This window comes from Ranitomeya imitator, chromosome 4, assembly GCF_032444005.1.
Source record: "Ranitomeya imitator isolate aRanImi1 chromosome 4, aRanImi1.pri, whole genome shotgun sequence".
NCBI classification, from domain to species: domain Eukaryota; kingdom Metazoa; phylum Chordata; class Amphibia; order Anura; family Dendrobatidae; genus Ranitomeya; species Ranitomeya imitator.
Genome location: NC_091285.1, coordinates 250,134,494 through 250,148,134, shown reverse-complemented (window position 1 = coordinate 250,148,134; position 13,641 = coordinate 250,134,494). Strand labels below are relative to the sequence as shown.

At 45.6% G+C, this 13,641-nt stretch overlaps 1 protein-coding gene and 1 long non-coding RNA gene across 2 annotated transcripts; both read left to right on the top strand.

Moving 5' to 3' along the window:
* The first annotated feature begins 2,964 nt into the window (after window positions 1-2,964).
* On the top strand, window positions 2,965-4,794 carry LOC138674486 (uncharacterized). The gene is made up of 2 exons (XM_069762323.1): window positions 2,965-3,510; window positions 3,994-4,794. The coding sequence occupies exons 1-2, from the start codon at window positions 3,067-3,069 to the stop codon at window positions 4,792-4,794; spliced, it is 1,245 nt and encodes a 414-aa protein (XP_069618424.1). The 5' UTR covers window positions 2,965-3,066.
* A 5,843-nt stretch (window positions 4,795-10,637) lies between these two features.
* LOC138674056 (uncharacterized) lies at window positions 10,638-11,141 on the top strand. Its single transcript, XR_011320454.1, has 3 exons — window positions 10,638-10,723; window positions 10,845-10,931; window positions 11,055-11,141. It is a non-coding gene; the product is annotated as an uncharacterized lncRNA (long non-coding RNA).
* The last annotated feature ends 2,500 nt before the right edge of the window (window positions 11,142-13,641 follow it).

The following is a 13,641-nucleotide window of genomic DNA, read 5'->3' as shown; positions in this document are numbered from 1 at the left end:
CTCACAACACATCTAGATAAGTTCATTGAGGGGTCTAGTTTCCAATATGGGGTCACTTGTGGGGGGTTTCTACTGTTTAGGTACATTAGGGGCTCTGCAAACGCAATGTGACGCCTGCAGACCAATCCATCTAAGTCTGCATTCCAAATGATGCTCCTTCCCTTCCGAGCCCTCCCATGCGCCCAAACGGTGGTTCCCCCCCACATATCGGGTATCAGCGTACTCAGGACAAATTGGACAACAACATTTAGGGTCCAATTTCTCCTGCTAACCTTGGAAAAATACAAAACTGGGGGCTAAAATATAATTTTTGTGGAAAAAAAAATATTTTTTATTTGCATGGCTCTGCGTTATAAACTGTAGTGAAATACTTGGGGGTTCAAAGCTCTCACAACACATCAAGATGAGTTCCTTAGGGGGTCTACTTTCCAAAATGGTGTCACTTGTGGGGGGTTTCTACTGTTTAGGTACATTAGGGGCTCTGCAAACGCAATGTGACGCCTGCAGACCATTCCATCTAAGTCTGCATTCCAAATGGCGCTCCTTCCCTTCCGAGCCCTCCCATGCGCCCAAACGGTGGTTCCCCCCCACATATGGGGTATCAGCGTACTCAGGACAAATTGGACAACAACTTTTGGGGTCCAATTTCTCCTGTTACCCTAGGGAAAATACAAAACTGGGGGCTAAAAAATAATTTTTGTGGGAAAAAAATTTTGTTTTATTTTTATGGCTCTGCATTATAAACTTCTGTGAAGCCCTTGGTGGGTCAAAGTGCTCACCACACATCCAGATAAGTTCCTTAGGGGGTCTACTTTCCAAAATGGTGTCACTTGTGGGGGGTTTCAATGTTTAGGCACATCAGTGGCTCTCCAAATGCAACATGGCGTCCCATCTCAATACCTGTCATTTTTGCATTGAAAAGTCAAATAGCGCTCCTTCCCTTCCGAGCTCTCCCATGCGCCCAAACAGTGGTTTACTGCCACATATGGGGTATCAGCGTACTCAGGACAAATTGGACAACAACTTTTGAAGTCCAATTTCTTCTCTTACCCTTGGAAAAATAAAAAATTGGGGGCAAAAATATAATTTTTGTGAAAAAATATGATTTTTTATTTTTACGGTTCTGCATTATAAACTTCTGTGAAGCACTTGGTGGGTCAAAGTGCTCACCACACATCCAGATAAGTTCCTTAGGGGGTCTACTTTCCAAAATGGTGTCACTTGTGGGGGGTTTCAATGTTTAGGCACATCAGTGGCTCTCCAAACGCAACATGGCGTCCCATCTCAATTCCTGTCAATTTTGCATTGAAAAGTCAAATAGCGCTCCTTCCCTTCCGAGCTCTCCCATGCGCCCAAACAGTGGTTTACTGCCACATATGGGGTATCAGCGTACTCAGGACAAATTGGACAACAACTTTTTGGGTCCAATTTCTCCTGTTACCCTTGGTAAAATAAAACAAATTGGAGCTGAAGTAAATTTTTTGTGTAAAAAAGTTAAATGTTCATTTTTATTTAAACATTCCAAAAATTCCTATTAAACACCTGAAGGGTTAATAAACTTCTTGAATGTGGTTTTGAGCACCTTGAGGGGTGCAGTTTTTAGAATGGTGTCACATTTGGGCATTTTCTATCATATAGACCCCTCAAAATGACTTCAAATGAGACGTGGTTCCTAAAAAAAAATGGTGTTGTAAAAATGAGAAATTGCAGGTCAACTTTTAACCCTTATAACTCCCTAACAAAAAAAAAAATTGGTTCCAAAATTATGCTGATGTAAAGGAGACATGTGGGAAATGTTACTTATTAAGTATTTTGTGTGACATATCTCTGTGATTTAATTGCATAAAAATTCAAAGTTTGAAAATGGCGAAATTTTAAAAATTTTCGCCAAATTTCCGTTTTTTTCACAAATAAACGCAGGTACTATCAAAGAAATTTTACCACTATCATGAAGTACAATATGTCACGAGAAAACAATGTCAGAATCACCAGGATCCGTTGAAGCGTTTCGGAGTTATAACCTCATAAAGGGACAGTGGTCAGAATTGTAAAAATTGGCCTGGTCATTGACGTGCAAACCACCCTTGGGGGTAAAGGGGTTAAGGTTGAAGGAAGACTATAAGTCCATCTAGTTCAACCCATAGCCTAACCTAACATGCTTTAACATGTTGATCCAGAGGAAGGCAAAAAAACCCATGTGGCAAAGAGTAAGCTCCACATTGGGGAAAAAAATTCCTTCCCGACTCCACATACGGCAATCAGACTAGTTCCCTTGATCAACACCCTATCAAGGAATCTAGGTTAGCATAATTGACTTAGGGTACCGTCACACAGTGCAATTTTGATCGCTACGACGGCACGATTTGTGACGTTCGAGCGATATAGGTACGATATCGCAGCGTGTGACACGCTCCTGCGATCAGGGACCCCGCTGTGAATCGTACGTCGTAGCACATCGTTTGAAACTTTCTTTCGTCGTCTAGTGTCCCGCTGTGGCGGCATGATCGCATGGTGTAACAAAGGTGTGCACGATATTGTATACGATGTAAAGGGCGGAGGAGCTGGCTACGTAGGAGCGCTAAATTCTCCACCTCCTGTGTGCCGATTGGGCGGTACAATACTGTGCGCTCATTCGACAGACAAAGGACTATTGTTCCCAGCGGATAAAACCGGAGCTGTCGAGCGCTCTCTTCATTTCTCTCTGGAGCACGTGCTGGAAACAGAACTCCTAAATTCGCTGGATTCCCTGGACTTTGATAACTACTATACAGACTTTTACGGCAAGAGGTATGTATAACGCTACAGCGTAGCAGATGTTGCGCTTCAACGGGGATAAACGCTGGAGCGTGGTCGATTGTTCCTTTATGGAGAGTAGGGTAGAAGGCCATAGAGCCTCAGGTACACAGCTGTAGCGTGGCCCAATTAATTAATCCTTTTTCAGATCGAGCTGTAGCATGGTTCACTGCCCCGTTTATGCCAGTAGTAATATAGTTATTAGATCAATGGTCAAAACATTGTTTTGTAAGCACGTGTATTTATTGTACGTTTGTTTTCTTTTTAGGAACTATGCTCACTTCCGATGAGAGTTCTGTTGTTGCTGCTGCCCTGGTGTTTGAGGCAGCACGTCTCCAAGAGGAGAGACGTCCTAAACGAAAACGTCGCATGTGGACCCGGAGCTGGCTGCAGAAAAGATCCACATTGTCACACATGGGTCTCATAAGAGAGTTACGTGATAATAATCCACATGATTTCCGAAACTACCTTAGGATGTCAGAGGAATCATTCAAGATAATACTGTCTGCTGTTACGCCACTCATACAAAGGAGTGATACGCCGATGCGTGCAGCCGTGCCCGTGGATGAAAGGTTGGCGGTGACACTGCGGTTCCTGGCTACAGGAAGGTCTCTTCAGGATTTGCAGTTTTCCGCAGCTGTTTCCAGACCTTTCCTCAGCGTTGTGATTCCGGAGACATGCGCGGCCATTGTGCAGAGCTTAAGGCATTATATGGAGGTACTACTATTTAATTTGGGCTGCTGTGTTATGTCGATATATTATACTAGCTATGTAACCCGTTCTACGGCCTGGCGGCGCACATTTCTATTGGTATCTGTTCTCCATCCTATCATGAGCTGCTCCCATCCTGTGCCCCCATTCTGACATGTGCTGCTGCGATCCTGCGCCTCCATTCTGACATGTGCTGCTCACATTTTGCGGCTCCATTCTGATATGTGCTGCTCCAATCCTGCGCCACCCTTCTTTTATTTGCTGCTCCCAACGTAATTTAATAGGCTATATTATTTCGATATATTGTTTTGCACCCCCTCTCAGTCAGTGAAGCCGTTTCCTAAATTGGCTGCCTGCATATTCAGGATTGTTGACTTTGTTATACTAATCAAAACTATGCGTCAATCTCTCTAGGATGTCCACATGAGAGTGTATGTGCACAACAATATATTTGACCTAATTTGTACATGTTTCCTTCTCATCCTGCAGTTTCCCAAGTCGGCGGAGGACTGGAAGAAGATTGCTTCCGATTTTGATCAGCTGTGGCAGTTTCCAAACTGCGGTGGTGCATTAGATGGAAAGCATGTGCGCATCACACAACCAGCCAACTCTGGATCCTTTTTTTTCAACTACAAAGGATATTTCAGTGTGATCCTCATGGCCCTTGTCAATGCAAACTATGAGTTCGTAGATGTGGATGTTGGCATGAATGGTCGAGTCTCCGACGGTGGAGTTTTTGATCACACTTCATTTGGGGAAAGCTTGAGGAACAATCAACTGCAGTTGCCAATAAATGAAGACACAAAAGCAAACCTCAATTTTGTTTTCATCGCTGATGAAGCTTTCCCTCTTCATCCACATTTGCTGAAGCCATTTGCGCAGAGAACACTCACACCGGAGCGCCGAATCTATAATTACCGGTTGTCGAGGGCCCGTCGTGTAGTTGAAAATGCCTTTGGGATTATGGCTAATCGGTTTAGAGTGTTCCACACAGCTATCAACTTGAAGCTGCCGTCTATAGACTTTGTGGTTTTGGCATGCTGTGTGCTCCATAATTTCCTGAGACGTCATGATACGAGCTCCTATTCTCCTCCTTCGTTTATTGATGCAGTGGACCCAAGAACCGGAGATATTGTGCCCGGGGAATGGCGTACACAACCTGATAATTTAACAGCTCTCCAAGCACTCGGATCTGGCAGACAGGCAGACGATGCAAGGGACTGTCGAGAAAAATACTGTCAGTACTTTAATGGTTCTGGAGCTGTACCCTGGCAGGATCACGCCGTATAAAAAAAAAATTTTTTTTTGCTTTGCTGTTTACTCAACAATATGTATGTTATGCTTTCGTGTCCACAATGTAAATTTGCGAGTAGGTCACTGTCTTTTGTGTAATAAAATTAAATTGTATTTATTTCTCCCATTATTGTTGATTGTTCATTTTAGATAGTACGTTATAGCGGTCGGTCTATATTGCATTCCAAAGTCAAATGGCGACTTCCTTCCATTCCAAGCTCTGCCATGCACACAAACAATGGTGTACCCACACAGAATCGTGTTTTCAATCATATAAACCTCTGTAAATTACTTAAATGTGATGAGATGCCTAAAAAATGGTGTTGTAAACCCTTATAGCTCCATAAATATTAAATAATGAGAAATTTTTTTTTTCTAAGGTAAGGTAACTATTTCTTTATATGTAATAATCTAACTCCAAAACATAACATAACAAAAAAAAAACAATAAAAAACAAATTATCTTCTGCCACGGTCTAACAGGTGTCGCAGCGTCACACCCTGCTGCTGTACTTGAGCCTGGAGGAGCGCTGCTGTCTGCTGCAGGAGCGCTGCTGTACGCTCCAGGCGTAGTTGTCTGGCCAGGAGCTCTGTCACGGTGGGCAGTTCTGTGGATAGAAGAGGTTGGAGAACTGATGGTGATTCCGCTGAAAATACATATTGACCTCTGTTGCTGGACCAAATTGAGTGTGTTGTAAATTTCTATTTGGTCCGGGCACACAGGGCATTTTGTTTTTAAATTAAATTTTACAGTTTCAGTTGTCAATTGTGACATTCCACCGATATATCCACTCGTATTATCTTAATACTTACGGAGAAGGGACGCCGGTTCTTCGTTGCCAGAACCACTACTGCTTATTTCCCATCCATGACATCTGGCCACTGCTGCAACAGCTAAAAGGAAATAATAACAGATCTGGTTAACTATGGAACACGCCGTTGCAAAGCGCTCGCTGTTTTGGTCTCTTACGTATGGTAGCTTCTGGGGAGAAGACCGCCGACCCGGGGGTGGAAAATGAGGGCCGGAAGGGAGGTGTTGAGGGTGGTGTTGGGGTGCGAGGCTGCATGGTCAATAAAGATGTAGAGGTCCCGGGCTCTGGGCTGCCGCTGGTGGCGGATGAAGGAGAGCTTGTCTCAATGAGAGGTGCCTGTTGCCGACGCCTTCTCTCTACACATAAATGAAACAAACAAAATGTTTAGACATTCCTATACTGTATGTTCTAAACCAAGTGCAGAGCAAAGGGAATCATTGCAACCAATACGGTTCCTGCTTTAATTAGTCAAAAAAGTCTAATGAACGCTGTGTTCTGATCGTGTTTTCCAGCAGCATTTGGAGAAGTTGTAACAGAGAAGCTTGTCTTTTATATGTGTAGTACTGTGTGTGCCCCATATTGTGTGCTCCGTACGATGTGTACGTGGTACTGTGTGCGGCACGGTGTGTACGTCGTTGTGTGCGCGTCGCGCTGTGTGTGCTACATATTATGTGCGGCACGGTGTGTATGCCGCAGTACTAGAAGAGCATCACGGCTGTGCGCGTCTACTGATTAGCTGCCATTATTTCCCCTCCGGGCACTGTTCGCGCAGGATAATGTATGCAATATGTACGCTACACTGTTATGTCACCTATGCTATAATTACATTTCTATGAGTGATGGTACACTTACAGTGGGGCAAAAAAGTATTTAGTCAGTCAGCAATAGTGCAAGTTCCACCACTTAAAAAGATGAGAGGCGTCTGTAATTTACATCATAGGTAGACGTCAACTATGGGAGACAAACTGAGAAAAAAAAATCCAGAAAATCACATTGTCTGTTTTTTTAACATTTTATTTGCATATTATGGTGGAAAATAAGTATTTGGTCAGAAACAAACAATCAAGATTTCTGGCTCTCACACACCTGTAACTTCTTCTTTAAGAGTCTCCTCTTTCCTCCACTCATTACCTGCAGTAATGGCACCTGTTTAAACTTGTTATCAGTATAAAAAGACACCTGTGCACACCCTCAAACAGTCTGACTCCAAACTTCACTATGGTGAAGACCAAAGAGCTGTCAAAGGACACCAGAAACAAAATTGTAGCCCTGCACCAGGCTGGGAAGACTGAATCTGCAATAGTCAACCAGCTTGGAGTGAAGAAATCAACAGTGGGAGCAATAATTAGAAAATGGAAGACATACAAGACCACTGATAATCTCCCTCGATCTGGGGCTCCACGCAAAATCCCACCCCGTGGGGTCAGAATGATCACAAGAACGGTGAGCAAAAATCCCAGAACCACGCGGGGGGACATAGTGAATGAACTGCAGAGAGCTGGGACCAATGTAACAAGGCCTACCATAAGTAACACACTACGCCACCATGGACTCAGATCCTGCAGTGCCTGACGTGTCCCACTGCTTAAGCCAGTACATGTCCGGGCCCGTCTGAACTTTGCTAGAGAGCATTTGGATGATCCAGAGGAGTTTTGGGAGAATGTCCTATGGTCTGATGAAACCAAACTGGAACTGTTTGGTAGAAACACAACTTGTCATGTTTGGAGGAAAAAGAATATTGAGTTGCATCCATCAAACACCATACCTACTGTAAAGCATGGTGGTGGAAACATCATGCTTTGGGGCTGTTTCTCTGCAAAGGGGCCAGGACGACTGATCCGCGTACATGAAAGAATGAATGGGGCCATGCATCGTGAGATTTTGAGTGCAAACCTCCTTCCATCAGCAAGGGCATTGAAGATGAAACGTGGCTGAGTCTTTCAACATGACAATGATCCAAAGCACACCGCCAGGGCAACGAAGGAGTGGCTTCGTAAGAAGCATTTCAAGGTCCTGGAGTGGCCTAGCCAGTCTCCAGATCTCAACCCTATAGAAAACCTTTGGAGGGAGTTGAAAGTCCGTGTTGCCAAGCGAAAAGCCAAAAACATCACTGCTCTAGAGGAGATCTGCATGGAGGAATGGGCCAACATACCAACAACAGTGTGTGGCAACCTTGTGAAGACTTATAGAAAACGTTTGACCTCTGTCATTGCCAACAAAGGATATATTACAAAGTATTGAGATGAAATTTTGTTTCTGACCAAATACTTATTTTCCACCATAATATGCAAATAAAATGTTAAAAAAACAGACAATGTGATTTTCTGGATTTTTTTTTCTCAGTTTGTCTCCCATAGTTGAGGTCTACCTATGATGTAAATTACAGACGCCTCTCATCTTTTTAAGTGGTGGAACTTGCACTATTGCTGACTGACTAAATACTTTTTTGCCCCACTGTACGTGAGGTCCCGGGCTGTGGCCTGATGCTGTTGGTGGATGAAGGACAACTGGCAGCAATGGCAGGTCTGTGTTGCCGTCGCCTTCTCTCTACACATAAATGAAAGAAAAGCAATGTTTTAAAAACAAAGAACAGGGATTCCAGAGCCCCCCCCCAAAAAAATAGCGCGCAGGGTGGCCAACCTCCTCGTAAAAGCGTGCATCGCCCAATTCCCCCATACTGGTACTTGCCTCGCCTTGTCTCCGCACGCAACTCAGCCAGAAGGTGTGGATTTTTGTGGCGGAGGTCGGCCCATTTCTTACGCAACTGCTGCGCACTCCGGCGGACGCCAAACCTCCTATCCAGCATTTTCCCAATGCGACGCAGCACCTCCTGCTTATGTTGGTTCGGGTGTGCTGGGATAGTCTTCTGGCATTCATAATCAAGGGCATCCATGCGATGTACCAAAAACCGGAGCTCGGTGTGCCCCAAAGGGGCAGATCTCTGTCTTCCAGCCATTACAGATAAAAAGATGTTATAAAGCAGCACCTAACCACGCCCAGAGGAAGTCCTTAACTATGCATTTCTCCCGCGCGATCCGCATCGCTATAGCGTTGCCGTTTATGGACAGCGTCACTTTTGTGACGTCTGAGAGTGACAGAAGGAACGCACATAGTAAATGACGCTCGAACGATGTAGATATTACGCCGGTGCGGCACGTAATGTGCGCTCGTGGTATATGACGGCATGATGACGTTACAACGTTCCTGCGTGCCTGCGCTACCTTGCTTTGCTTCCCTGACATCCTTAAAATGGCTGCCAGGCGACGTGATTCTCCTATGGGTGTCCCAGAGCTAAAGTTCATGATTAGCACTATGGATCGGATGCGTTACGAAACCACAGGGCTGGTGCTGCACCGCAACCAGCACAAGGATGAAGTCGTACGTGTGGTGTCTGAGGGCCTCAGGAAGCAGTTTGGGATAACCAGAAGTAAGGCCCAGATTGTGAAGAAATGGGGCGATCTTAAATCCAAAAGCCCAGCGCGCCTGCAGGAGCTTCGCCGCGAGATCCGCAGTGGTGAGTACGCAGGTACCCAAAAGTATTGCACGCCGAAGGGTTAATTGGGTGTGTATGTGGTGTGTATGTGGCCCTGCTATGGTGCAATAATGAAAGGTGCAGAGCACTATGTGGCCCTGCTATGGTGCAATAATGAATGGTGCAGAGCACTATGTGGCCCTGCTATGGTGCAATAATGAACGGTGCAGAGCACTATGTGGCTCTGCTGTGTTTCCACAATGAACGGTGCAGAGCACTATGTGGCTCTGCTGTGTTTCCACAATGAACGGTGCAGAGCACTAGGTGGCCCTGCTGTGGTGCAACAATGAACGGTGCACAGCACTATGTGGCCCTGCTGTGGTGCAATAATGAATGGTGCAGAGCACTTTTTTGCCATGCTATGGTGCAATAATGAATGGTGCAGAGCACTATGTGGCCCTGCTATGGTGCTATGCTAACAGACCTTTTTTTTTTTTTTTCCTTCACAGAGGCAAAGAGACAGCGTCGCCGCCACGAGGCATCCCACACCACCACAGATATTGCTGTGCCCTCCGGGTCAACGGCTCAACAACCCAGTAGGTTCACCCAATAATGTGATTATGATTTGTTGGAAGGTACCCTCCCCCCCCCCCCCACCTGCAGTCACTGTTACCATTTATGTAAAAAAAAATTTTTTATTTTTTCCCTTCACAGAGGCAAAGACACAGCGCCGCCGTCGAGTGTACCAGGCCTTTGACACGGACTCAGATCCAGACTTGCCCTCCGTGCCTACAGATCCTAGTAGGTTCCCACAATAATGTGATTTGAATCTGGTGGCAGGTCCCCTATTCCCCCCCCCCACCTGCAGTGACTGTTGCCATTTATGTAAAAAAATTTTTTTTTTTTTTTCCCCTCACAGAGGCAACGACACAGCGTCGCAGCCACGAGGCTTCCCACCCCGCCTCACATGTCCGTGTGCCCTCTGGGTCAACAGCTGAACAACCTAGTAGGTTCCCACAATAATGTGTTCAGGATTTGGTGGCAGGTCCCCTCTTTCCCCCCCCCCCTCCCCCGGCAGCAAGTGTTGCCATATATATGCTAACAGACCTTTTTTTTTTTTTTCCATTCACAGAGGCAAAGACACAGCGCCGCAGCCACGAGGCTTCCCACCCCGCCTCACATGTCCGTGTGCCCTCTGGGTCTATAGCTGAACAACCTAGTAGGTTCCCACAATAATGTGTTCAGGATTTGGTGGCAGGTCCCCTCTTTTCCCCCCCCCCTCCCCCGGCAGCAAGTGTTGCCATATATGCCAACAGACCTTTTTTTTTTTTTTTTCCCTTCACAGAGGCAAAGACACAGCGCCGCAGCCACGAGGCTTCCCACCCCGCCTCACATGTCCGTGTGCCCTCTTGGTCAACAGCTGAACAACCTAGTAGGTTCCCACAATAATGTGTTCAGGATTTGGTGGCAGGTCCCCTCTTTTCCCCCCCCCCTCCCCCGGCAGCAAGTGTTGCCATATATGCTAACAGACCTTTTTTTTTTTTTTCCCTTCACAGAGGCAAAGACACAGCGCCGCAGCCACGAGGCTTCCCACCCCGCCTCACATGTCCTTGTGCCCTCTGGGTCAACAGCTGAACAACCTAGTAGGTTCCCACAATAATGTGTTCAGGATTTGGTGGCAGGTCCCCTCTTTTCCCCCCCCCCTCCCCCGGCAGCAAGTGTTGCCATATATGCTAACAGACCTTTTTTTTTTTCCCTTCACAGAGGCAAAGACACAGCGCCGCAGCCACAAGGCTTCCCACCCCGCCTCACATGTCCGTGTGCCCTCTGGGTCAACAGCTGAACAACCTAGTAGGTTCCCACAATAATGTGTTCAGGATTTGGTGGCAGGTCCCCTCTTTTCCCCCCCCCCCTCCCACGGCAGCAAGTGTTGCCATATATGCCAAAAGACCTTTTTTTTTTTTTCCTTCACAGAGGCAAAGAGACAGCGCCACCGCCGACAGCACGAGGCATTCGACACCGACACAGATCCCGAAGTGCCCTCCGTGCCTCAACATCCTAGTAGGTTCCCACAATAAAGTTATTTTGATTTTGTTGCAGGCCCACTCTTTCACCCCCAACCCAAACCCCCCCCCAACTCAGTTTTGCTTACTTTTTTTGTATTTATTTTACTTCACAGAAGCAAAGACACATCGGGAGACTACTGTGTTATTAATGTTATGTTTTTTGACCCACAGCTGTCGTCACTGTCAACAAGGAGGATATTGAAGCCGGCATAGAAAAGTTACTCCACACTATGGCACATATTCAGGAGCAGCACAATGTGGCAATGGAGGAGCTGCAGAAGCTGCGGGACATGTGCCAGCAGTTGTAGGCGGGCCAATAATCCATATTTTGTTGTTACAATAAAAATATTTTGTTAAACTATCATTCCATTTTTTTTGTATTACTTAACTGTACATGAATTTGTTACGTTAATTTGTGCCCTCATACAGTGCTGTGATTGAGACACACCAATCAAAAAGTAGTGATAGAATTTATAATAAAAGCTTTTATTTGAAACATTATTTTAACAAGACAATAAAATAAAAAGGAATGTAAAAGAAGCTAGGAAATCACAAATTATGATACGACGATTGTTCCCGCTGAAAACTTTGGTGCCTGATGGGCGAAGCCATATCTAAAGGTATTGGCGTGTAGGAGTTATTAGGGGGTGGATGGCCGAAGTGGGAAACGTGAGCATTGTGTCGCATCGATGTCTGACACTGTGACCAAGCATTGTAATTTGATGGCTCTGTCCGCTGTATTGGCCGGGAAGAGACCAAACAAGTGTTCTTGTCCAAATCGCCATCAGTACCCTTGTTTACTGCTTCCAGAATCAGACGCTCTGCTAGTATTCTTTGGTTGTCGTCCATTTTTGCCAGTTTGTCAACCACATAGTGTCCAAACCCCTCTAACGCAGGGCTAACATTTCTTGTCAACACCTTCTTTGCAAGGCTCAATAGTTCATTTGAGGCGTCTGAGGTGGCTTTCCGTTTTCTTGGACCTTGCCTCGATTGAGTCCTGGCAGGTGCAGCCTCCACTAAATCTGTTGTCGTGCAGTCCTGTGAACAGTCCAGTGTACTCTCCTGCGCACTGTCATCCTGGGGGGGGGAAAAAAAAAAACAAGTTATGAACCCGGCAACAAAAAGTAGTACCACCATAACCGCATCCAAACTATATATTCGTAGTAGGTAACAAAAAGATTATAATATATTTGATGCTTAGTAATATTCTTTAACCCTCCCTTTTATTGAATACTTTGAACTACACTGTTCTGACTGTTAGGGGAACCTGACCAATATTTTATAGTCTAAATAGTCTCAACAAGAGTACATCGGCAGCTTGAAGCGATACTATTTTCTATATTGCTTAGATGGTATGGTTTAGATATATCGCCATTTCATACATATTAAGTTCCCCATATAATACTTGACTGCGACAGGGTTACTTATGTGTACATGTTTTTGTAACAACTTCAAACTGATGTGATAATCAGAAGTATAAAACCTAAAATGCAGAGAAACATTATGTAATTATAGGACACATTGGTGAACTTTCGTCCAAAGAGCTACTTACTTGTTGCCCTTGTGACTCCTGCTCGGCGTGGTTCTCCGAAACTATTGGTTCCACAGGTGACAACAACCGAAGACACGTGGAAGTCCGTGGCACCTCTTGGTCCCTCAGAAAATTAAGATGCTCAAAAAAGCAAAGTTTTGGCACATAAACTTCTTCAGTGGAAGCTCCGGACCTTGTAGTCTGAAGAACCTTGTTCAGCTCCTTCCTCCACACCGTGCGGAGCGCCTGGATTTTCTTTTTAATAACTGCTTCGTTAGCTGCCTCATCTGGTGCATGACGATTGTAAAGCTCAATGAGCTGTAAGTAACCCTCCCTCCTCTTTTCCCTGTTACAATACTCAGGAGACTTGATTTTCCAGAGGCAGGGAAAAGACTGATAAATTTCGATGAAATCCCTGATGAACTCCACACGATTAGACATCTGAAAAATAATTATAAAAAAAAATTACATGGTTGACAAAGAGTCCTATTAACAATACTTTTGACAGTGTGCCAAACGCTTAACAACAGCAGCCACACAAAGCGCTCATGCCTACCATCGCTTCTTCCATCTGCCACGCCATAGGCCACCATAACCCAAAACAGTGTACCGCCCACTTCCCTACAGCAGCCACACAAAGCGCTCATGGTGACCATCCATTGTACCATCTGCCACGCTCTAGCTCAACAGACACAACCGGTCATAAGCAGTCACAACAGCGTACCATCCGCATCGCTTCAGCGGCGGAACGAAGCGGTAATGCCGACCAAACTGCGTTCCATCTACCACGCTGTAGCCCACCAGTCACGACCAGTCACAACCAGTCACAACAGCGTACCATCCGCATCGCTTCTTCCATCTGCTTTGCCATAGGCCACTACCGCCCGCTTCCCTACAGCAGCCACACAAAGCGCTCATGGTGACCATCCATTGTACCATCTGCCACGCTCTAGCTCAACAGACA

Excerpts from the sequence above, each read along its gene's own strand:
- LOC138674486 (XM_069762323.1), top strand. The coding sequence starts at position 3,067 with ATGCTCACTTCCGATGAGAGTTCTGTTGTTGCTGCTGCCCTGGTGTTT. Across the intron at positions 3,511-3,993 it reads GCTTAAGGCATTATATGGAG|TTTCCCAAGTCGGCGGAGGA; the intron begins GTACTACTATTT and ends CTCATCCTGCAG.